Source organism: Mercenaria mercenaria, chromosome 1, assembly GCF_021730395.1.
Source record: "Mercenaria mercenaria strain notata chromosome 1, MADL_Memer_1, whole genome shotgun sequence".
Taxonomy (NCBI): Eukaryota; Metazoa; Mollusca; class Bivalvia; order Venerida; family Veneridae; genus Mercenaria; species Mercenaria mercenaria.
The window spans coordinates 77,451,432-77,477,456 of NC_069361.1; the positions used below are offsets into that span (position 1 = coordinate 77,451,432).

Below are 26,025 nucleotides of genomic sequence, written 5' to 3' on the forward strand. Positions count from 1 at the left end.
TTCATAGTTCTAGGTCAAATATATCAAAAGTTATGATGCAGAAATTGGCATATCTATAGATCTATAGTACCTTATATAGTTAACACTAGAAACTTCTAAGGGCCATAACCCTGGTGTTACTTGGGCAATCTGTCTGAAACTTGATGGGCCCCATAACCTCATAGTGGTGAACATGTATATGAAGTTTGTTTGAAAAAAATCTAAAATAAGGAATGAATTTTTTTTTTTTTTTTTTTTTTTGTGGGGGGGGGGGGGGGGTCGGGGGGTAGGGGGGGGGGTGTGTGATCAAGGTAAGGGGGCGACCAGGTGTGGGTACACAACTTCACATGTTTACAATAAATGTTCATGGAAAAGAATGAAAGAAATTTAATGAAATTCTACAAAATGGTAAGTTTGTTATGTACAAATATGTGGATTTTTATACAATTAAAGGGCAATAACTCTTAATTTACAAATAAATCCAAATGAAATTGTGTGTACACAACCACATTATGGTGATCTAAATTCTGTTTAAGTTTCATAGTTCTAGGTCAAATATATCAAAAGTTATGATGCAGAAATTGCCATATTTATAGTACCCTATATAGTTAACACTAGAAACTTCTAAGGGCCATAACTCTGGTGTTACTTGGGCAATCTGACTGAAACTTGACGGGCCGCAAGAACTCATTGTGGTGGACATGTATATGAAGTTTTAAATAAATATTCCCAACCATTTCCTAGATATGGTTCCGGACGGACGGACGGACGGACGGACGGAAAGACGGAAGGACGGATGGACGGACGGACGGACGGAAAGACGGACGGACGGACGGACGGACAACGCCAAAACTATATCCCTCCGACTTTCGTCGGGGGATAATAAATGCAAAATGTTACCATACGTTTACCAGACAATATTACAATATAACAAAATTAACTGAAAACTCGAATTGTAATAATGATGACTTTGGACTCCTACTGCACTAATAGCTGGCTGGTTCCCACTGAGACAAGTCATCACAGGTTGAACTGACTCCTCTAACTACAAAGGCTTGCAACTATCAAACTTTATCTCCTATAACACTGATGGCTGGTTGGCTCCCACTGAGAGAAGTAGTCATTACACGTGTGACTGGTTCAGTTGAATTTGGAGGCTGGGTACCATCTGGTATAGCTTCATTTGGAAGAAGCTCACTTTCCCCATCCATAGTTTCATATGGCTCTTCTTCTGGCAAGCGCTTATCAATGAAACGAATACCTCTGCAATTCATAAAGGTACAACCTATTTTTAACTATGAAAGCAAAACTTCGTAAGTTTCACATATTGCATCTCATAAAATTTTGTGGAATTCTCAAGCCTTTTCTGAATACTAGATGCCCACGGGCAACATGTCCAGCCCACCATTTAACCCTTAGCTGTGATCTTGACCTTTGAGATAGGGTCTGTCTCATTGAGTTAAACATTCATGCCAAATATAAACAAGATTCCTCTTGAAATGCAGAAGATTTTAATCTTTATTTAAGTCTCTTCAATCAGGAAGGTCTAATACGGGGAGTAGAAACTCCGTATAAATCAATACATTTATCTGTATGATGCTGTCGTCCATACCTGTAAATATCGACCAGTCGTTAGCGATCGATATTTTGTTTTCGCCACTATTGATTAGCGTGTAATTAGCATATTACCTCATGTTAATCATGGAGCTATAACACTTATTGTTCAAAGGGTTTACCAGTCACATGTTAAGTGGCGATAATTAGATGATCTGAGATTGATCTAAAGGGATTCTGAAGCAAAAACAGCATGCAACTGCATGTGGTGATATGCCTAATTATTATGAATTAACTCGAGCTCACTTCCCTGAAGAAATATTTTACCATGTAACTTCAAACCTTTATCAAAGGGCCGATTTTTGTTGGATTTGAATAAAAAAAAAATGGAAAATAACAGAAAGCCGACACTTTTCTTAATCTTGTAGAGCCATAATTATAATTATTGTTTATAATGTCAGATTTCTACATACAGAAACAAACATTCTTCTTGAACGTAGGGAATGTTTCAAACGAAATTGTTGTTTAAACTCCAAAAATTAGTTAAAATTTAATCTTAAAACTGATGTGTGAAAAATACAATGTATTTAAATTAAAATAACAATTTTTTTTTAAAGGCCGACAACGAAGTTACATTTAGTATTCCGAACTTTTAGATAAAACTGCAGAACATCATCTAGGTTTAACACGCATTTAAATGGTGAAGAACAGAGCAATATAATAAACAAATATTTTCAGACAACAGTTTACAGTTTTGACTTGCTATTTCCATTAAAATATGTCCTAATTTTTTTGTTCTAAATACTCTGAATCAACAAGGCCAATATCATGTAAAAAACGACATCTTTCTCTCTGGGTAAGACAAGTCTAGATTTAAACATTTTCACAGGGCGAAAAGTAACATTAATGTAGATATTTTTCATTTAAAAACAGATGCAGGCAATAATTTCATGGCAGAACTTTTGTTTTCAACAAAAAATTCAACAAATGCTTTCCCAGATTTTCACTGAAAGGACGAGTTAAACTGTAAGGCGTAAGTGTTTGAGTAATAGCAGAATAACCTACAGCATACGCTTCGATTGGACGACAGCATAAGATAAGATAAATGCTGGTTTCCAGTCCCCGTATCAGTTGTTCCAGCTTCAATGTAGATCACATATGTACTCATACAGAAAACATCATTAACAAGAAATACATTGCCATTCAATTAATGAAACTTTCATGATAAAATAACTATGCAATGGACATTCACACATGTTGCATTTTAAATTGTAACTAATAAAAAATGTTTTAGCTTTTGGGTGAAGTTCGTCCATTGAAAATCAGTAAATTTGATTAGACCACTTTGTGGCTCTGTGCTGAAAAAAGTATTTAGTACAATTTAAAATGCAACATGTTGTGTGAATGTCCATTGCATAGTTATTTTATCAAGAAAGTTTCAGGTAAAAAGTTAGAACCATTTTTTTTAAAAATAACAGAAATTGTGTTCCTGGCTGGTCACATGTCAGATTACCCCACCCACTTTAAATGTGAATATCTATAAAAGTAAGTCAAAACTGGAACAGTAACACTTGTTAATGAAACTTAATACATGTAGGTATATTACCACAAAGTATAAATAAAATCAAAAAACATTTTGCGCAGACACCTAACTGGGACCCCCACTTTGAAAGCTGTAGCTTGAGAAATGTGAAAGTAGGTCACTAGATCAATTTCAAGGTCAAAGTTCATTTCAGTATACAAAACTATGCATGTACTTCTAATTTGGAGGCTGTGGCTTGAGACATGTGGAAGAAAGTAATAGGTAACAAGAGCACCGCCTTGCGGGTGCTGACGCTCATCTGATTTTTTTTGTATAATAGAAATATTGTCCTACCCATGATTTTCTAAGTCTAAAAAGGGCCATCACTCTTGCAAAAAGCAGGATAGAGTTATGTTTCTTGATGTACAGTGTCCACTTATGATGGTGAAAAACTGTTGCAAGTTTTAAAGCAATAGCTTTGATAGTTTATGAGAAAAGTTGACTTAAACATAATATTCAACCAAGAAAATGATTTTTCTAAGTCCAAAAGGGGCAATAATTATTGCAGAAAGCAGGATGGAGTTATGTTGCTTGCTGTACAGGGTCAGCTTATGATGGTGAACAAGAGTTGCAAGTTTTAAAGCAATAGCTTTGATAGTTTAAGAGAAAAAGTTGACCTAAACATAAAACTTAACCAAGAAATCTGATATTTTCTAAGTCCAAAAGGGGCCATAAATCTTGCAAAAAGCAGGATGGAGTTATGTTTCTTGCTGTACAGGGTCACCTTATGATGGTGAACAAGTGTTGCAAGTTTTAAAGGAATAGCTTTGATAGTTTAGGATAAAAGCTGACCTAAACATAAAACTTAACCAAGAAAACTGATTTTCTAAGTCCAAAAGGGGCAATAATTCTTGCAAAAAGCAAGATGGAGTTATGTTTCTTGAGGTACAGGGTCTGCTTATGATGGTGAACAAGTATTCCAAGTTTCAAAGCAAAAGCTTTGATAGTTTAGGAGAAAAGTTGACCTAAACATAAAACTTAACCAAGAAATCTGATATTTTCTAAGTACAAAAGGGGCCATAAATCTTGCAAAAAGCAAGATGGAGTTATGTTTCTTGCTATACAGGGTCAGCTTATGATGGTGAACAAGTATTCCAAGTTTCAAAGCAATAGCTTTGATAGTTTAGGAGAAAAGCTGACCTAAACATAAAACTTAACCAGGCAATGCCGACGCCGACGCCGACAACCGCTCAAGTGATGACAATAACTCATCATTTTTTTTCAAAAAATCAGATGAGCTAAAAATCAATGTCAAATTTCAATTCAGAACACAAAAATATGCATGTGGTCCAAATTTGAAGCCTGTAGCTTCAGAAATGTGAAAGTAGGTCACTAGGTCAATCTCAAGATCAAAGTTCATTTCGGTACACAAAACTATGCATGTGGACCAAATTTGAAGGCTGTAGCTTGAGAAATGTGAAAGTAGGTCACTAGGTCAAAATCAAGGTCAAATTTCATTTCTGAACACAAATCTATGCATGCGGTCCAAATTTGAAGCCTGTACCTTCAAAAATGTGAAAGTTGGTCACTAGGTCAATGTCAAGGTCAAAGTTTTTTTCGGTGCAAAAAAACTATGCATGTGGTCCAAATTTGAAGGCTGTAGCTACAGAAATGTGGAAGTAATGACATACGTTTTTTGTTTGTTATTTTTGTGTTAATAAAGATAGTTCTTGAAAAGTTTAGACTTACAGAAATCTGTACACGTAAAAAACACCAAAAAACAATTAGTAGCCTTTAACCTTTATAGCATTATATAATACTTACATAGTAAATCCTACTGGAATGACAAGTAGAATGACCGAAATGACGAACACAAAACCTGCATAATAATGAAGCGTGTCCGCATAGATTGCCTGGAACATCAGAGGAGCTAGGAAGTACGATATGCTCTCCCCACAATGCATCAGTGCAAACAGTGAACCTGTAATCATAGCTATATTTTAGAAGTATCACAGCCCAATAAAACAGGAACTTTTACATGGTAGTTTACCTCTGTAATGTCTTGATGTTTAGGGAAGTAAATTTTCTGAGCCTTGTTTAAATACGCTACTGTAAAAAAATATAAGCTGTAAAAAAGTCAGTTTTTAAATTAATACTATCAAACTTATGTGGCAGCATCTTATTACCATAGAAAGAGTAACCCTCAAGCCAGAGACATCCATATGCTGCTACAACCAGTGACAAAACATTATACTTAATCCATCATAACTGAAGCATAATCTTCTAAAACAAAACTAATTACAGCTAAGACATTGGTTGTTATAAGGGCAACAGAAAAGAAATGTGTTCACATGTACTACTGCTAACAGCAATATACCATACCTGCTCTGAGGGTGCTATGACTTTGGCAACTATTGCCCTCATGGCTGGAAAAGGTAACAGCTGTAACACCTTACCTTGCTCTGAGGGTGCTATATCTTTGGCAACTATTGCCCTCAACCCTCAACATCAGGAATAGTATAAGCTTTGACAGAATTTACAATATATCTTACCCTGCTCTGAGGGTGCTATGTCTTTGGCAACTATTGCCCTCATCATTGGGAATGGTAACAGCTCTAACACTAACAGCAATATACCTGAAATATAAACAAAAAAGTGAGAAAAAGAAGACAAGAAGAGCTTTTAGTTTTCTACGTATATGTATACAATACAAAAAGATGATGCTACAAAAATTTCTTTCAAAGTTCAAAATTAATGTAAATTTTATTCCTTATTTCTAGTTCTTACAGCTTTTACATTCTGCAAAGTGGACAACCTGAATAAGAAAGAAGAATTTATGTGGAAGAGTTGCTGACTGAACAAAGTGAAATGACTTGAAACAGCTGTACATATTGATAATTTATGTATTTATTGCCAAGCCATAATGCTATATAGCATATACATATTAAGTCCTTTAAACAAATTGCAGAATTAGCAAAAAATATTTTTTTTTTATGTTTAATATTTTTATGAACGGTCAAAACCAGTCCATATAACATGTATAACGACTCAATTTCTTGCTCAAATACAATATTGATGCCTGACTAATTAAGAAAACCCAAACAAACAAATTACCGAAGTAAATGACTGTATCATTCTGTACCACTGCAATCCACATAGTTCCAAGGGCTTTTGACAAGAATCCAGCAAATGCAATGTGTACGTCGGTTACATAGTTCCTCAGGAATGGAGGCACCATACCAGTGCTTATGGCTGCGCATGCCATCGCAACAGACAAGAACACGCCTATCTTGTTTACAGGCCAAGCCATTGGCTGGCCTAGCAGATACAGGACAAGGGTATTAATCTGGCCTAGGTGCACGATAGCATAGCTCTGGAAAGCTAAAATAGCTAACCATATACGAACAAGCTTTAAGTTGCCTCTACATTTGAAAAATCTGCCCATAGGTCCAAATGTATCTATACAACAATTTCCCGAAATATCTCTTCTTGGTGATCTGTTTGGCTCTATCTCTTTTACCAAGAAAAAGGAGAGCAAGAATGATATTACACTGCATATAAAGCAAAACCAGAAGGGTTGCAAAAACAGGTACCCACTAGATTCCACCCAAAACCCAGCCATAATATTTGCAAGGGCATAGGCGGCACCATTTAAAAGTTCTTGAAGAGCCAATCGACTGGACCTCTGATGAGGTTTGACAACGTTAATAGCATAGTAAGATCCACCAGCAAGAAATGCTGTCATACTTCCGCTCAGACCTCTTACTGCAGATGCCATGAAAAGGCCATCTAGAGACCATCCGGTGTACTGTATCAAAATGTATATCAAGCAATAAATAGTGCTTCCAAGTGCAGGAAGCCATAACAGTATCTTACGACGACCAGTCCTGTCACTGAGTGCACCTAGTATAATTACTGCAATAACGGCTGGCAAGCCCTCTGCTATCTGGAGACTCAGTATACTGACCGTTGACTCCCTCTGGGCATCATGATACTGATCTGTTTCATTCACAGGTTTACTATCTATATCAATATCTCTAGGATTTAAATGTCTCTGTTTGTAGGTTTCCGTTCTTACGTATTCCTGGAAAAGTGGTAACGACATGTGACGTGCCAAGAAAAACATAAAATATGCAGCTTCCACAATATATGACTGAATGGAGTCCAGAAAGTTCATACAAACATCATTTGCTTTATGCAGTCGCGATGGACTATTTGTTTGGGAAGCCATATTTGACAACCTGTCACTGACTTTTTCCTGTTTTTGTTCTCTTTCCCTCTAAACGCTTTAAGCCTCTCACTAGTTTCAGCTATCCTCAAACTAGTATTGGAATGGTAACACTCTTATTTTTCATCATGCAAAACTGGAAGTGTGTAGTCCCTGCAAAAGAAAATACGTTTATTCAGGTTATTTGTACTCTCAGTTCTAAATTTGTCACTGATCAATTTTTCAAATAAATAAATCTTGAAAAAGAGGCTGTCTAATACAAATAAACCTTTACCGAAAATTGTACTGTTCTCATCATTTTTCTTTTCATAAATATTAGAACATAACCTGTGCCCACAGAACTTGGCATTTTTTTCAGCATGATGGTCACTCTGCTACAAATGACTGGGAACAGAGATTCTGTTACAGTTAGTGGATTACGATCTATAGTTTGATTTCATTCCATTCAAATTGTGAATTATTAATAACAACCTTTCGGTATTGATTGGTTAGGTAAGATTTTAACAAGTTGAGAAAATTGAGTCGGTATAACTGAAGAAAATTTTTCTTGTAAGCAGCAGCACCAACAACAGTCAAATGCTTTCAAAACATCACAGTGACATTGAAGACTTAATACTTTCGAGTGGTTTTCAAAATAATGAGATTTGTTCTTTTTTCTCGTCTAATACTTTAATTCAGTTCAGTTTTAGAAACTGTTCTGGGGTATTTTTTTTTACCAAAATCAATGTAGTCAAAAATGTGTGACCGTCGGTTCGGCGGCTCCAAATGGTTGCGGGGAAATTATACTCAAGTGGTAACTGACCACCGAACACAGATCAGTCAACAGATATTTTGGAGTGGGGTCATTGCCCCTGTATGGTTGCACAAATGATGAACTCCATGTTTCAGTTCAGTAATTAATTCTTTTATTTTATGATGGACACCAATGTGTAGTTTATGTAATGTTATTTCAATATTTTAGTATAGTCCAGTATTCCAAATGTTATCAAAGTTCTATGTTCAAAATATAATTAAAGATAAACACATCCAAGACAAGCACCAAAGTTAATTCTAATGTCAAATTATTGTAGATGTTTCTTAATCGAAATTTCAAAGAAGACTGATTTTTAGTTGGAAAACAAATTATAAGTTTCCAAGGACAATCTCTAGGGTAACCATATTAGCCAATGAAATTTTAAAAGTAATTTTATATTTAAACCAATGAAAATTATTGTAACAAAAAGGTGAAATCATTTACTTAAGAATTTAGAAGTTTACTTAAGAACATGCCTGGGCTTCACACTTAATCAGCCAAGGAAGCCAAGGTGTTTGTTAACAATAGCACCTAATGCAAAGTGCTAAAAGCAAAATCTGTTTTATAATCAAAATTGTTTAGAAAGTGATAAAATAAAAATTTCTGACATGTTTAAGCAGGAAAAAATAATAAGTTAAGTAACACTTGTCCAAGCAAAGAAAGTTACAAAATAGAAAAAATCAATTTTGAATAATTCTTACTTAATTCACAAAATATGAAATTAAAATTAAAATTTTATGAAAGAATTTGGCTAATTTTATAGCCTGGTTACACATTACCCCTCCTTGAAAAATGATTGTCCTCAATCATAAAACATACTGAATAACAAATATAACAATAACAAATAGCATGAATATGCTGTAACAAAAATTGCATACAAATCTGGTGAAAGACAATAATACACATACAACTCATTTATACAGTGACATGTCAAACTCATACATCATACATTCATTCATTTACACATCTTTTTTTTGTATATATATATTTTTTTTTACTATTTGTATAATATAATTATGTAATATCAATAAAACAAGTTAGCGCTCTTTGATTACCGGTAGAAAAATATATGGTATGCCTATGAAGGAAAACAAGTTAACTTCAAAGTTTCTATAAAATTACATGTATCTTGGCGATGACCAGTAACAGATTATAGAAAATGTTGCAGTTGTCGAAAGGACAACAATAAAATGCAAAAATATTGAAGTTAAAAGTAAAACAACAATAATGTTTATTGTAGCCTCCATATACATAGAATTGTCTATAGTTTGTGGCTTTATCGCAAATATGGCATAAAACTTGACATTGAATAGCCATGTGATTTAAGAATCACTAAAATTACATTGTAACATTAATTGCGTTACATTGTATCCTTGCTTTTGCAACTTGTCGGGTTGTGGATAGATTCTAAGTATAATAAGTAACATTAAATAATAATCTACCACGGAAGTATGATTATCTGCTCATTGGCAGTCATATATATTGTTTCAGTTTTGTGTAGTATGCACATTGGCATTATAATATTGGTTTTGTAACTTCATGTTGTGGACTGATGCAAGTATGTCATGGAACTAGAATTGTTCAGCCACGATTGTAGGACATTTGCCCCCCAGGACATTTGCCCCCCAATGAAAAATTGTATTTCCGGACATTTGCCCCCCAGTTGAAATGGCAGATAGGACATTTGCCCCCCACTTCTTATTTTTAGAATGGACATTTGCCCCCCAATATTTTTGTCCTATGTGCCAGTAGATATACTGTGTTTTATGTTGTTTTATTATCAAAATTACTCTAAAAGGCAATTTTCAGTAAAAAAAAAACTATTTTATTGATAAAAATTTGCTGAATATGTTAATTTCATTCAGGTGTTAAGGTAAATAATAGCCTATTATTGAGTTATAAAAGTGCTCATAACAATGTTATAATTTTTTAATTTGTGCAATGTTTTTAACACTCAAACTTGTTAATTTGGCAATTATCTACTAGAAATATGTAAGAAACAAAGACAATGTTATCTACAATATGATAATTATCTTTACTAACTTCCTAAAAAATCACTAGGGGACAAAAACATTGGGGGGGCAAATGTCCGTTTCAGAAATAAGCACTGGGGGGCAAATGTCCTATCTACCATTTCAACTGGGGGGCAAATGTCCAGCAGTCCACTTTTTATTGGGGGGCAAATGTCCTGGGGGGCAAATGTCCGGATCCCTTCAGCCACAGTTAGTATAGATGAGTGAATCTTTTAGTTCACTATGTAAATATTTTATAAATTCATGTATAATTGTACAATTTTAATATTGAACATTTTGATTTGTGAGAGACAGCAAGTATGACATAAAACTTTAAGTTGTCTTCACAATAAGTATAGTGTAATTACATTTTGTTATGTTTGCTTCAAATAAATAGTTTGAAATATTTGTAGTATATCGGCAGTGAGTGACTTCCAGTATCTATTTGTAACATAATTTTGGTCCTCCTGCGGTATTCTGAAGTTGACGATTCAAGTAATGTTCACTGTCCTTCAGCTTTATAATTTTCACTTGTGTTCATTGACACTTTAATATTTGGAAGCCCATGGTATAGTGTTCTTTGTCCATATTAATAATATCTATCTTGGTAAAGTGAAATTAGAACATTTAGTGGGACATTGCCTCATGCACATTGAAACAGTTGAACCTTGTTTTATTTGCAAAGAAATTGTTTATTCTATCAGAACAGCATTGCTCATTTACATTTTGGTATATGGTAAAATTAGACATTGTAAAAATTTAAATTGATTAAGATGTTTACATATCTTAGAGAAAATATCATTGACTTTTCTGAAAACATCTGCCCTTATCATAAAATAGTACTGTTATTATTAAAAATTTAACTGCAATTTATTTTGTGCTGGTAACAACTATCAAAATATACATTGACTGTAGAGTACCGTTCAACTAACAAAAATATTTGTTAATTACTATGCGTAAAACCTGAATTATTATTTAGAACCTTTGTTTGATTTGAAAATTTTACCAGGCTGCTTGATCTTGGCTGCCATTCTAAACAAAAACTGTCTAACACACTTGATCGGGGCTTGAGAAAATGGAAGCCACACTGGCTCACGAGAGTCAGAGAGATAGACCTTGAAGTATGTTGAATCAAGGGGATCTGATTCATCATTCGTCATAACAGCTCTGATCATTTTGGCTTCGACTGGTTTTCCATCATCCAACAAAGCTGTTGTGCTCTGCCACAATTCATGGTCTATTTCTTGTAGGCTGTCAAACAGAGAGTTTAGGTATGGCTGAAGTAGTTCTTTTCATTTTGATATTCTGAAGGGTACACCCGTCCCTAGATTTGCCACCTAATGCCACTCTTTGCCACTTATTTCCATGAAAAAAGGGTGGCAATTGGTGGAAATAGGTGGCATTAGTTGGCGTTTGGTGTAATTCAGCTCTTTTTTCACCCAAGTGGTAAATTTGCCACCAAAAGCCATTTTATTTTGGTGGCATTTAGGTGGCATTAGGTGTAAATTTGAACATCAACAAATCTCCTTTTATGTCTTAGGAAGTTTGGCAGATGGATAAACACTGTTTGTAAAATTGTATCATTTTGTAATTATTTACATTATTGATTAGCACTTAGGATACAATATGTACTTTAAACTGTTCATACCAGGTACCTTCTGTGAAAAAAGTGCAACTTTATGACATGATATGCCTGCCTGACTGTATATACCTGAGCAGAATACATATTACTGCATAAAAGAAACATATCAAGATAATTTTGAATCAGGTAAATATTATATGTTTTTATAAAAGCTAATGTTTAAATAACCCTTAATTTTTAAAGAAATACGCCAATTAATAGAAATTCCTGGCATATTATATGATAAATATAATTTATAAATGTGATGAAAAACCCAAGTGCTATTATTACCTTTTGCCAAAGGCGGAGGGATAATATTTTTGGCGTTGTCTTTTCTTTTTTATCTGTCCGTCGGATTAACTAAAAATGCTTGTAATTGGAAAAATATTTTTATAGCTTTGTCTATAGAATCACTAAACCTCATGTAATTATTATAAGCTCATTAACACTGCTTAACACTGCTCAATTACTTACCTAGTAAAAGAAGTATTTCCCCTTGATTTGGTAAAAAATAGGGATTTTTCCTGCATCTATTGATGGACCTTCATGAAACTTTACAAAAATGTAGATCACTACAGGACAGCATTGCGTGTGCAGTTTCCATCAGGATCACTTCAGTAACCAAAGTTATTGCCCTTTAATTATTTTTCAATCCATAAATTCCTACATAACAAGTAATCCATTGATAAATATTCATGAAATTTGACACAAGTGTAAATCACCTTAGAGCAATGGTGCTTCCACATCTTTCATCAATTCTCAAGTTCTTGTTATTGATTCAAGATGCATATATTTCCACAAAATAATGTAACCGTGTGAGTGAATAGAATTTTTTCTACAATGTAGATTTTAATGAAACTTCTCACAGTTATAATAAAGATGTTGCATATTACTGTGACTTAATTTTATTCGCGTAGGACGAATTTTCGGGTATTTCGCGCTAGAACCGATGCGTGAATTTAAGACCGCGCTGTTACAATTTTTTAATTTATTTTTTCATTTATAAATTGAAAATGTGCGAATTAAAGCCCGCGCGAAACAGTCCTTTTTATGTTTGCTTGAAATTTCATGCCAGCGAATTTAAATGATTTCACAGTATTTGACATAGATTAAGTTTGTAGAGTTCTTTGTTATGTCAGTGAGTTACAGTTTAGTCTTTTGATTTCATATATTTTCTAGAGGAAATTTACAATTTTCTGCAAAATTATTCAGAATGTTAGAAAAATATATATATTAATAGATGACATTGTATGGTTTGCTGTTACAGATTGTGTGCTGGAAAAATGGCCTTACATTCAAAGGGGTGAAATTTGGAGAGTCATTCGCCATCTACTTAAGCCATCCTGGAATATGAAAAAATAAGACTGCATTGACAACATCTCCATCCTCGTGTTCTGATCTTTTGTGATTTCTTGTGAAGAGTCTTTGATTTTTCATAAAAATAAAAAATATATTAATATAATTTGATTTTTGCTTACTACTGAGCTTTTCAGATTCAGCAGGTGCAGCCGATTTCCACTAGTTGCCACGTATTTTCCTACTATTGCCAGCTATTTGGTGGCATTTCGTGGAAAATAGGACTGCCACCATAGTGGCGTTTTGGTGAAATTTTGTCTGCTTACTGCCACCTGTTAGGTGGCGATTGGTGGAAGTAAGTGGCGTTTAGTGGAAAATATTTTTACACCATAATGGTGGCATTTTAGTGGTAATTTGTCTAAATACTCCACTTACTGCCACCATGAAGGTGGCTACTGGTGGAATTAAGTGGCAAACAAATTTTCCACCATAATGGTGGCATATTGGTGTACAACTGTCTAAATACTCCACTTATTGCCACCTAAAGGTGTACACAAGTGGAAAGAGGTGGAATTTAGTTTTCATTTTTTCACCATTTTGGTGGCATTTTAGGTGGCATTTTGGTGGAAAATTGTCTAAATACTCCACCATTGAAAAGGGTGGCATTATAGTGGCAAATCTAGGGACGGGAGTTACCTTGATGAGAAATTTGATTGTTGCCATAAATAGAATAGATTTCTTGGTTGGATAAGTCATAGGTTTCACAGTATCCTACAACAGTATCCTTTACAGGTTTAATACGGTGTACTGGAGTGGGCAGTCTGTCAAAGAATCTGTGTTGTTTCAGTAGAGGATGTTTTCGTTTCTTTCCGCTCATAGTTTTGTTGATGTGGTACTCTCTAATGAAGACATCAGGGATGGAAGATGCATATTCCCAGGTGCTGGGTTTGTTTGGAGCCTTCCATTTGATTCTGTAGTAGAGAGTATCCTTGCTGCGTTTTGATGTAATGATTTTTTCTATGTCCTCTGCTGAAAATTTGTGTGTTGGTGTTTGTACTGTTGTGGATGTTTGTGCTGTTTGTGGTGTTGTAGTAGTTTGCGTGTTTGATGTTGTTTGCTGAAGATTTTTGTGTGTGACTGGAATCATGAGGTTGTGATAGTGTTTCCTGTTGTTGTGACTGTTGCTGTGTTTGTGCAAGTTGTTGCTGATTGTGATTAGTGTCTTTTGTGACTTGACTGTTTGATGATTTTGACTGTTTGACCTTTGCTTTTGATTTAGGATTTGCTGGTCGTTTACCTTTGTCCTGTGCATTAGATGTGTTAGTGTCTGTGTGTGTGTGATCATCTGTGTGTAGCTCTTCTGCACTCAAAGGTTCTTCAAGATGTTCATACCCTTCAGGTGAATTTGTCGGCCTGGACTCAGGGTCATGGTAGGGCTTGAGGCGAGTGGCGTTAACAAGTACTTTGACTTCCTTGTTGTCACTACAGCGCCTCAGCTTGTATGTGTTGTGCGGACCAGTGAACACAATGTAATATGGTCCAACCCATTTCTTATGTAATTTAGGGGCCATACCTGGGGGAACTTTTGTGCAAAACAACCAAACTCTGTCAGCTGGCTTGTATTTTGGTTCTTGAGACCTTTTGTCATATTGTTCCTTATACTTGTCCTGTGCAAGTTTGATGTTTTCTGCAGCTATTTTCCTGGCAATGTCAAGGTTATGCAGAATCTGAGAAAGATGAGTCTTGAAAGAAGCAGAAAGAGTAGTTTTTGGAGTGAGGGCTGTGTCTATAGGCAGACGCATCTCACGGCCGAAAAGTAAGAAGAATGGAGAGTGTTGAGTTGATTGGGTAGCAGGAGTCATGCGATATGCCATCATAATCGAAGGAAGAAGTTCTGGCCAATCATCCTGCTGTCCCTTACAGTAAAGGCGAAGAGACTGAAGGATTACACTGTTCATTCGCTCCACAGATCCATTAAGTAACAGCCTGTTAGAACTTGTGTAGAACTGTGTAATTTGGAAAAGTTCACAAAGTGCCTTGACAAGCTTCAAAAGGAACTGCTGACCTCTGTCAGACACAAGGACATTAGGGGCTCCATAGCGACATATGACCTCCTTGAAGAGAACGGCTGCCACTTCAGTGGCCTCCTGTGTGCGAAGTGGAAAAGATTCGCACCATTTAGAGTAGCTATCCACTACAAGAAGTACATATTTGTATTTGTCCTTTGTTGTTGGAAGGCCTCCTAAAATGTCAATGTGCCATCTATGAAAAAGGTCAACAACAGGCATAGGTTGAAGGGGTGGTGGTTTGCCATGGATGTCCCTCTTCACCTGCTGACATTGGTCACATGACTGTATATATTTTTGGCAGTCCCCGAACATGGTGGGCCAATAATATTTTTGTCTGAGTGCAGCATATGTGCGCTCAAACCCCTGGTGCATGCCACCGGCTAGACTGTCGTGATATGATTTCAAAACATCATCACGCAGAATAGATGGGACACACACCTGTGTAATGAGTTTCTGGTCCTTAGGAACGCCTTTTGTCCTAGGTGTATATAAGTGTAGTAAAACACCATGTTCAGAAAGTTTGTACTGTTCTGCCTCAGCTACTACCTGTTTTGCTTTCTTAGGGTCATCTGGGAGTTCCTGTTTTAATTTATAATTGAATATACTTCTGTAAAATTCATCATCCCTATGTAAAAATATCAGGTCCATGTTTTGTGTAATAGGGTCTTCCGTTTTCTGTTGTGTTTGGGAGTCTTCTTTGTTTGGTGCTGTCTCAGTGCAGGCAGTGGCTGGAGCTACAGATGGAGTGGGAACATTGTCGTGACTGTAAACAAGTGTCACAGCTGCCAGTTCTTCAGACTTGGTGTCCCAGACCTGACAGACCAGTTCACTTGGGTCACTTTGTTCCTTGCCACTTTTCTCATTTGCTTCATGGTAGAGGCAACGCGAGAGTCCATCTGCATTTCCGTTAGCACTAGAAGCCTTGTGAACAATCTCGAAGTTGTAGCCCTGAAGTGTCAGAGCCCATCTACCGAGACGTCCTTGGCAGTTCTTAATGTGCTTCAACCACTTCACAGAAACATTATCTGTGTACACTGTAAAGAAGTTGCTGGCAAGGTAGGGTCTGAAATGTTTCACAGCTTCTACCAGTGCCAACCCCTCCTTATCTGTGATGTGCCATCTTAACTCATGGCCATGTAGTGTTCTTCCGCCGTATAAAATAGGATGTTCAAGACCATTATCATCCAATTGTGACAATACGTAACCAATGGAATGATCAGAACTGTCTGTTGCTAGAATAAATGGTCTATCAAATCTAGGGAAGGCTAGAATAGGCGGAGAAGAAAGAGCTTTCTTTAAAGTCTTAAATGCATTTTCACATTCAGGTGTCCATTTGAATTTAGAGTCCTTTTTAAGAAGTGCTGATAGGGGATTTGCAATTTTGGCATAAGATTTAATGAGTTTCCTGTAGTATGAAGTCATACCGAGAAAAGATTTGACTTGTTTCACATTTTTGGGAGTTGGATACTCATCAATGGCTTTTGTTTTATCTGGGTTGACTTTGATACCATGTTTTGAGATGACATGCCCAAGATATTCGATCTCATGGGTTGCAAATTTGCATTTTGCCGGCTGAAGAGTGAGATTTGCTGAGCTTAGATTAGAAAAGACTTGAGATAAGTGATCGAGGTGTTCTTCAAAGTTGTGAGAAAAGACAAGAATGTCATCGGTGTAAACAAGAGCAATTTTCCAGTTAAGATGTTTCAAAACTTTGCACACTAGGTTTTGAAAGGTGATAGGAGAGTTCATTAAGCCAAAAGGTAAGCGAGTCCAAGTGTAAACAGATTGATGAGTGACAAAAGCGGCCTTATGAGCTGTTTCTGGATCAAGAGGTACTTGCCAAAAACCACTCTTAAGGTCAAGAACAGAGAAAATTTCAGCCTTAGCATCAACAATGGTATCAAAAACGTCAGATATATGGGGAATGGGAAAAGACACTGGTTCCGTGGTCTTATTCAAATCGCGGTAATCTATAGTAAAGCGATATTCGCCATTCTTTTTCTTAACAAGCACCACAGGGCTATTCCATGGTGAGTCAGACTCTTCAATGAAACCATGGTCAAGCATTTCTTTGACCTGCCGCTCAGTTTCACGGCGCATATCAGGACTTTGTCTGTAGGGAGCTTTCTTAATGGGCTTAGCATTTCCTGTTTCAATTCTGTGGGAGAATAGATTTGTGAGACCTAATTCAGAGAAGTCCTTTGGAAAAGTTTTTCTGTTTTTACCAATGAATATTAAGAGTCTTCTCTTCTGGTCAGAGGTGAGATCGGAGTCATTAAGGTTGATTCCAAGATCTTGGGCTATTTCAATATAGTGCTCATCAGTTAGTGTGTCAGTATGAATAGAACTGATAGATGCAGAAGTAGAAAGATCAGTAACTTGCGTGACATTAGCACAGTTAATTTCAGAAAGAACAGAAACTCTAGCATTAGATTTTAGAAAGACAGGAAGAGCAGTTGGATTCATGAGACGGTACTGTATTTTCCCATCCACAACTGTAGAAAGACATTTGCTCCTGCCAGTTCATCTTTTATTAGATTCTTTGGCGGCTCACACAGCACAGTCTCACCATCCTTAAATTTGTTAGTTTTTAATGGAAGGATAAATTCTGAGTGTGGAGGTATGACATGTGACGTAAGTGTTTTACCGAAATCAGTTTTAGCAGTTCTGGTGAAATTAAAGAGATAGTGATTTGGTTAGTGTTTTCCTTGTTAATTGTTATACTGTTAGATTGGAAATTCAGCTGGAATCCTTCTTTCTTCATAAAATCTCTTCCAAGAATGACTGGTTCATGGAGTGTTGAGAAGACATGGAAATTGTGTTGAAAGGGGAAACCATCAATAAGGAAAGAAAGAGTGATGGTTCCTAGCACTGAATGGATCTCACCACATACACCATAAATATGAGCAATTTGGGCCGGGTCATACTGAGGGTCTTTAGAAAATTTCTTGACAATATGTTCACTAATACAAGAAATACTAGCACCAGAATCAGAGTGTTTGGTACTGTTTTGAATCAATTTGAATATAAGCCCTACAGTTTTGGTCTAGAGAAGAAACTAAAGAAATAGTGGGTTTGACCTCACAATCATTGGTAATGTTAGCACAGGTTTGTTTAGAGCACTGCCAAGGAGCCTTATAAGAAGCCATTTTAACTAGAGCACTTTAAGTCTAAATACTAATACAATGGGGAAAAAATACAATCTTTACAAAAATTTACTTAGTCTAGTGAAATAAGTTATAATTGTTGAACTAGTTGAAATAATGGTAAGTGAAAATACTCAACTTTAGGTTAAGTTTGCTTTAAACATTTAAGTTCAATTGTAAAACTTGTAATCAAGTTTGAAACTGTACAAAATAATAGAATTTTTCCAGCACTTGCAAAAATGTGTTCTCAAAATAGAGATTATAAATAAATTTTACTGAAAATTTGTAAATATAGCTTGGAAACAACAATTTAATGTAAAACTTTGATTAAATGTGTTCAAACTTTCTACTATCTACCATGAAAATACAATAGTAGATGAAATTGTGCAAAAGCTGTTCTGAATAGAATAAAGTAACAAATCAATTGGTTAACAACAACTGTTTCAAATACACGAGAAACAATATAGCACTAAATGTTGAAATTTCACTTACCAAAATATAGCACTTTAAGAATTTTCAATTGTCTACTATACTGGTTGTAACATCATCTGTTGTATTCTGGCTTCTTCTGGTCTTCTTCTCGATGACGGCTCTTCTTCACAAGTGACAGCTCAAATGTGGTCAGTCTCTGACTTCAGTAGGTTCCTAATTTTAGGTTGCGGTGGTTTGTTTTTAATGTTTATGAAATATCTGCTTTAATTAGCTCTTTAAATCCCACAATTACATTAACAATTCTTGGATTGTCTGTTGCAGTTTATTTTAAGTTTAGTTTTATTCAGCACTTCTTTTCCTACCTTTGACGTTCAAGTCCATTGAAATGGCACTTTCACAAGATTTTATAATTCTTGTTCAAAATTTAGTCCATTTCTCATGTGTAGGATCGTACTTCGGATTCTCTCACCACAAATCTGTGACCGTCGGTTCGGCGGCTCCAAATGGTTGCGGGGAAATTATACTCAAGTGGTAACTGACCACCAAACACAGATCAGTCAACAGATATTTTGGAGTGGGGTTATTGCCCCTGTATGGTTGCATAAATGATGAACTCCACGTTTCAGTTCAGTAATTAATTCTTTTATTTTATGATGGACACCAATGTGTAGTTTATGTAATGTTATTTCAATATTTTAGTATAGTCCAGTATTCCAAATGTTATCAAAGTTCTATGTTCAAAAAATAATTAAAGATAAACACATCCAAGACAAGCACCAAAGTTAATTCTAATGTCAAATTATTGTAGATGTTTCTTAATCGAAATTTCAAAGAAGACTAATTTTTAGTTGGAAAACAAATTATAAGTTTCCAAGGACAATCTCTAGGGTAACCATATTAGCCAATGAAATTTTAAAAGTAATTTTATATTTAAACCAATGAAAATTATTGTAACAAAAAGGTGAAATTATTTACTTAAGAATTTAGAAGTTTACTTAAGAACATGCCTGGGCTTCACACTTAATCAGCCAAGGAAGCCAAGGTGTTTGTTAACAATAGCACCTAATGCAAAGTGCTAAAAGCAAAATCTGTTTTATAATCAAAATTGTTTAGAAAGTGATAAAATAAAAAATTCTGACATGTTTAAGCAGGAAAAAATAATAAGTTAAGTAACACTTGTCCAAGCAAAGGAAGTTACAAAATAGAAAAAATCAATTTTGAATAATTCTTACTTAATTCACAAAATATGAAATTAAAATTAAGATTTTATGAAAGAATTTGGCTAATTTTATAGCCTGGTTACAAATGTGTGAACAGGCTTCAGGTTAATGGCTGAAGCAGTTTTTATAGCAGAATTTGTCTCCCGTGCACATAAAAAAGTGTGACATTTTAAAAGAAGGCATATTTTCAATTGTGCCTTATTTTTTCAAACCAAGTTTTATTGTTATATCTTTTATTTTTAATGTAAATTTAGTAATTTACCTGCACATTTTAAGCAAATTACATTTTTGATAAATTACATGTTACTCTAACCAATATTTCACATCATATGATGAAACTCCATCCACAAAAAAAAAAAAAATGTAGAAAAAGTACTTAATTTAAATGTTGAACACTAAAATTTCATAACTGACAACTTTACTGAAGTCCTTACGGTTTGTTTTTTTCCAAGAACTTCAACCTTTCAACCTTGAAGACAAAAAAATGTCCCAATAGTGCACTATTTCAGTTGTCAAGTCCTGATTTCTTTTACTCTTTAAATAAAACAGATATTTACTTTAATTTCCTGGAAAGGGAGTTACAAGGGATAAATAAGCAGCTTTCAACTTCATTATATATTTGACTGTAAAACATACTCAAAGCCAATATGTGATGTCCTCTGTGCACCATTCTTAGCGCCAGGGCTTAAGCTAGGCTTAGATTTTAGGGGGAAGTGAATTCTCCCTCGAGAAGTGGAGATATTTTAGGGAGAAGTGAAGAGATTTTGGTGTCACGACATGCCCGACAAAAAAAGAACCAGATCTACTCAGTTTTTTTTGGGTATAATTTCCTGACTTTGTTTAAGTCATTTTTAAAAATATTGAAAGTGATTAGCAAAAAAATAGAAATAAAAACAGAAATCAATCTGCATTAAAAGCTAAATCACCAAAACCCATAAAAGCATTTCACAGTCCTTTTTAAATTATTAAATGTGTATTGCACTGGCCCTGAATTAAATACTTGCAAACGGAAAAAACATGTTCCTTTGATCTCCCTCTAGTGTCTGCATGTATTGAAAAAGTTGTCCAATAGGCAGTCTGGGGTGTAACTGTTTTAGGTTATGTAACCTATTTCAGTTACTTTTTCAAGAATTTTATAACCTGTATTAGTTATAAAATAAGGATAACCCAGGTAAGTTATTCAAAAAAAGCCTTTTTACTGTTCTCACAAAGTGAGCTTTAAAATGCAATTAGTAGCAAACTGTGGTTAATCAAATTGTCTTTTAGTCTGATAATGACCTGAAGAGCATAATGGGATGTTAAGAGTTTTATAGCTTAAAAACCATTTGCGTAAGACTTTATCAGCCTTGCGTAAAAAAATTTACTGCACAGCTGGAAAGATAAAAGGCCAAGGACTCAGGAAATGATTGCATTAGTCACATTCAAAATGAGGAATTGACACAGGAGGGCTAAAATGTAATATTTTATGATAACTGAAACAAGTTATGAAAGTAAATGCAGTAACTCAAATGGGTTATAAAATGTGATAACTTTAAACAGTTACACCCCTGACTGATAGGTTTAACCCTGTTTCTAATGCAGGAATTTCAGAAAGTGTCTAAGTCTGGGTATTTTACAGTGTTTTAGAAATACGAGTAAAAGTAGGTGGATTTAATGAAATTATTCGAGGTAAGATACTTAAGAGAATGTATAAGTTAATGTGATATCAATTCCTTTTTGCTTAGTTTATCAACACAAAGTGATGTAACTGCCTTCACACTTCTCGGGAAAGTTTCATATGTATCGGAAGTAGGTGGAGCATAAATTATGCCATTGTGTACACAGGTATTTGGCACATGGCAAAGTCGTAAACTATTACTCCCCCACGCCCCAAGTACTACCCTGTGCCATACACTACACCCCCCCACACACACACCAATATACCGAAATAACAAAAAATAACATGTTTAACAATCATAAAACCTCTCATTCCTGCAAGGCACTTTATCATGATGGCCTCAGTCGACCAGGCCTTTTTTTATGCTGATTTTAGGGCCGAAATTCGGCCCCATTCCCCAATCTAAAAATATACTTTTTTTCCTCCCACCTTGGCCAAAATTCCCCATGCAAAAAAAAATATGAATTAGTTTTGATTTTCAGTCCTGATTTTAACAAGTTTTCAGCAAATATATTCCTCCAAACAATGATTTCGCGAGGTAAATTTCCCCTCCAAAAGGGACCTGGTACCCTTCCCCAAATTTACAAAAAAAGGGCTGTCGACCCAGCTGTAAATGGGTACCAGCAAATTGCTGGGGGTGAGGTATAATTGGTTTTAACTGTTCTTAATATAGGGTCGAAGAAAAGCTCTATAGAGCTTATGTAAATTGTTTCACCAAGCAACGGTAAATTAAACTTACCTTTACCTTTAACGTCCTGGGAAGTGAACCCATTCCTTGCAGGCTCAAATCTCCTAAGTCAGGACTTTATAGTAGATTGTACATATCATATGATGGGGGCTCACATATTTCACTACATATTTTTCATTTTGGACATATCTAGGATGAAAACTGGGGTTTTTGTCAGTCTGGTCAAATTTTTTTGTGTTTTTACTGTGTTGCCATTTTAATATCTAATTACTGTCTACTGGTTTAATTATAATACATTAAACAATGAACATCATGCTGTTTAGTCTTTTATCTATGATATAACTTACGCCAAAAAATAGAAACTTCAATGAATAAGTCATAAGCCATCAATATGCATGCCAAATTAGGCTAGCATTCATAGCAGTATCCGAATTTTTTGTAGTCCGAAATATACTAAATCAAACACCCTTTAACACGACTGTCAATCTCTTACCACACTTAAAAAAAACGATGTCTTTAGCACACAGAGATTTAAAAGACGTCTTACTTGGCTCTCCGTATCACAAAAACGGTTTCCAACAGGATCTAAATGGTGAAAATCTAGAAATTCAGATTTGACTAAAATGTTACTTCCTGTTAAGATATGGGCATGCTTGATTGAATTATTCATCTGTCATGAACGGTGAAGATTGGGCGTTTTTTTTAGCACCACTCTGATACTCAAAGTTTTCTATTTGTATTTTGATAAGTTAAAAAGTAGCAATACTTGTGCGTTATTATGTAAGTGCTTGCCCCAAGGGGCTTTGAACTATAGAGAGCCAAAGCAACATTTCTTAAACGAAAAAACCAGGGTAAGAAACTACTATAAGAAGGCAATGGCTAGGTAGCCGGCCGCCTAAATTAAGTTTGAAAAAGACTCATTCCCTTTTCACGTATGCGAAAAAGACTTTTGCTTGCGAAAAGGGTAGTATTCTGTTCATTTTGACACGAGGAAATAAAAAAAACTGGGATATATGCTGATCCAGTGCATTCTCCCACAACCTATTACTGCTAACAGGAACAACAGCAAGTGGTTTTGGTCCACTGGCTGCTACCATAGGAAAGTTTATGTCTAGTTGACAGACCCTTTTCGCCCACGTTATAAATTGTTTCTGTTTTTTTTTTTCATAAGGTGGTATTTATAGTTAAGATATGTTCTAGCTCAGTATCAATTTAACACTTCCCTTAGCTGTAGTCCAGCTCGTGATTCATACAACCATTACTTTCATTTCATTTCAGTCTGGAAAGGTAACTAGAGACACAGACTGGGCCTTTACCTTTGATGTTGTTTTGGCTCTCTGTAATTCTAAGCCCCTTGGAGCAAGCACTTACATAATATTTAACGCACACGTGCTGCTGCTTTTTAACCGTAGCCAAAATACAAATTCAGCACATTCAGTTCTTTCTAGCGTGATATCATGTGAACAATTAAACTCCTATAAAAGGTGTCTGTCCCTTCTACCTGTGTCGAAGACCTAGGGAACAATAATAAAGGGTTTGGTGTCCAGCAACTGTATACATACAGAGGTATTAATTTAATCTTGTCGTCTGGCCGGTAATCCCAAGTGCAAAAATAATTAAGGTTATTTTGCACAGCTATGCAAATTAACACACAAAAAAGTTTATCCCATTGGAACCACAACTAAATCCATCAACCGTTAAAAAAAATCATTGACTTCACCAAACACCAAAAGCCTCTCCTGCGGGAAAAGAATAATTTAAAAGAAGACCCCTGTGGCTTGAGACGAGTTCGACAAACATAACTTCCAACAAATGTGACAATCTTAGAATATATTGGAACATTTCCTCAGCATCAGTATCATGGCCGAAATGTCAATGCTACAAAGAACTCTTTATTTATTACAAGCAGAAGTCAGTCAGGGATAAATCTGACATGCAAACTGACAGGAAAAAGCCATTGGAAACGGTTGAAAGGCAAATTAACTCTGAATTTCGTAATGAAACTGAAAAACAACGAAATGTGAAAATGCTAAAAAAGCTAGAAGCATTTTACAAATATATGGAAAATCATCTGCCGCTTGAATCCTCGAACAGCATTGCCGATAACATAGAGGTATCACGGTTTTGTCGAAAGTGTTTCACATACCAGCGATTACACTATCCGATTACGTTATACACGGAGCAGCAAATTATAAGGACATAAAAAGTTTCTGTTGTAAAGAAGGTGGAAGTTTGCTCGGTATAGAAAACTCACAACTTGTAGGACTTTCATATGGAATCAACTGTGCATAAAAAACTAGTCTATGATAAAACGTCATTCGAAAATTGAACAACATCCGATATGCTTCGTACCGACCTTTATTCACATCAGTTCAACAACACAAACTTGCCAATTAGCTGATAGTGGAATTACAATGTTGACTGCAAGAAGCGATGATGAACTGTCATTAAAATATGCTATTCGGCGCTTCTTCTCAGGAAGTACTCACGTCCTCTGTACGGGGCATTTGAAACAGAACGCGAATATATTCGTTCAAAGACCTTCCATAGGGAAGTATATATAATAATTCATTAAAAATCACTCTTTTATTGAATTTTCGGCCACCTGGCCTTTATCAAAACATGAAAAGTCATTGATACAGCTATGTAACATCCATCATTATAATATAATACTTGTTTTGTCTCAATGACGTGACGTCATTTCCTGTAAACACGACGTCAAACGACGTACGTCACTTCCCGTATTATTTCACATGTGTCTGTCACTCAATTTATGTGTTATATTTAACATTGCAACCATGTGGAAATTTCGTTGCAAGCTTCTTCATCCATTTCTCCTCTATTATCTGTCTGTAAAGGCGGCCTTCATGGTATAACTTTTGCAGTACTACCACCTGCAAGTCCCTTTCAGTATGACCTAATATGAAAAAGGCAAAGCCTCTGAGCGAGCGTAGCTTAAAAAGCAAAGAAACTATTCACTGCTTAAAACAATTCCGAGAACCTTTTCACTTGAAAAGAAACAAAAATTTAGTGTCATTATACCTGTAACAGCGAATATCATACGTTGCAAAATTTATGGAAAGCCGGTGTCACGGTGACGTCATTACCTGTTTGTGGCGTTCTTAGGTGGCAGGGGAGTGCAGATTTGCGAATTCCACATTGACGTGTGGGTACCAGTGTTTAAATATCCATAGAAATCTCGTTTTTGCTTATTTTTCTTTGAAACTACTATGGACCATTGCAGATACTATAGACTGCATAAAGACGACTCTCCGGTCTTATGCACCTGTCGCTTTCCATGCCAGATGTAGTGAAAAATGGCCAAATCACCCAAATTTTATAGACCAAAATTAGCCTAACCGGGCCTCACGTTGAACTCTGCCATTCATCCATTTTGTATTTTTAAATCCAATTTCGTAGCATATATGTATAGTGCGAACATAGATGCATACCCAGGTGGTGTGGAATGTGTCTCCCAACCACCACTTAATTTCCCTAATTTTCACTTGAAAAAAAGTGGATGGATGACAGCCGAGCGTCTGGCCGACGTTTTGTTCTGATGTTTATGTTTTAGCCTCAACCGGAACTACGGAGCTAGGAATTTTAAAACACCCGCCATGTAGAATCATTAACCGTTCCTCATTCCCCAGATATATTAAAGAATTAATAATGATAAATAACCAGTAAGATAGATATGCCTTTATATCTACCCTGTCCTGTTTATACAGAAAATCGACGGGGCCAAACTACGAAACCGCTCCCCTGCCACCTTAAGTTTTTAAGATGTTTAAATAAAATAAAATTTGAC

At 35.5% G+C, this 26,025-nt stretch overlaps 1 protein-coding gene across 1 annotated transcript; it reads right to left on the reverse strand.

Moving 5' to 3' along the window:
* Positions 1–866: 866 nt before the first annotated feature.
* On the reverse strand, positions 867–22,884 carry LOC123533204 (proton-coupled folate transporter-like). The gene is made up of 5 exons (XM_053551664.1): positions 22,765–22,884; positions 6,170–7,436; positions 5,608–5,691; positions 4,880–5,036; positions 867–1,242 (listed from the first exon to the last, which is right to left on the reverse strand). The coding sequence occupies exons 2-5, from the start codon at positions 7,284–7,286 to the stop codon at positions 1,044–1,046; spliced, it is 1,557 nt and encodes a 518-aa protein (XP_053407639.1). The 5' UTR covers positions 7,287–7,436; positions 22,765–22,884; the 3' UTR covers positions 867–1,043.
* Positions 22,885–26,025: the final 3,141 nt, after the last annotated feature.

Bases quoted from the DNA above. Each gene is read 5' to 3' on its own strand.
- LOC123533204 (XM_053551664.1), bottom strand. From the start codon at position 7,286: ATGGCTTCCCAAACAAATAGTCCATCGCGACTGCATAAAGCAAATGAT. The intron at 5,037-5,607 runs GTAAGATATATT...CTATGATTACAG, and splicing joins CATAGCACCCTCAGAGCAGG to GTTCACTGTTTGCACTGATG. The intron at 1,243-4,879 runs GTAAGTATTATA...TATGAATTGCAG, and splicing joins ATTCCAGTAGGATTTACTAT to AGGTATTCGTTTCATTGATA.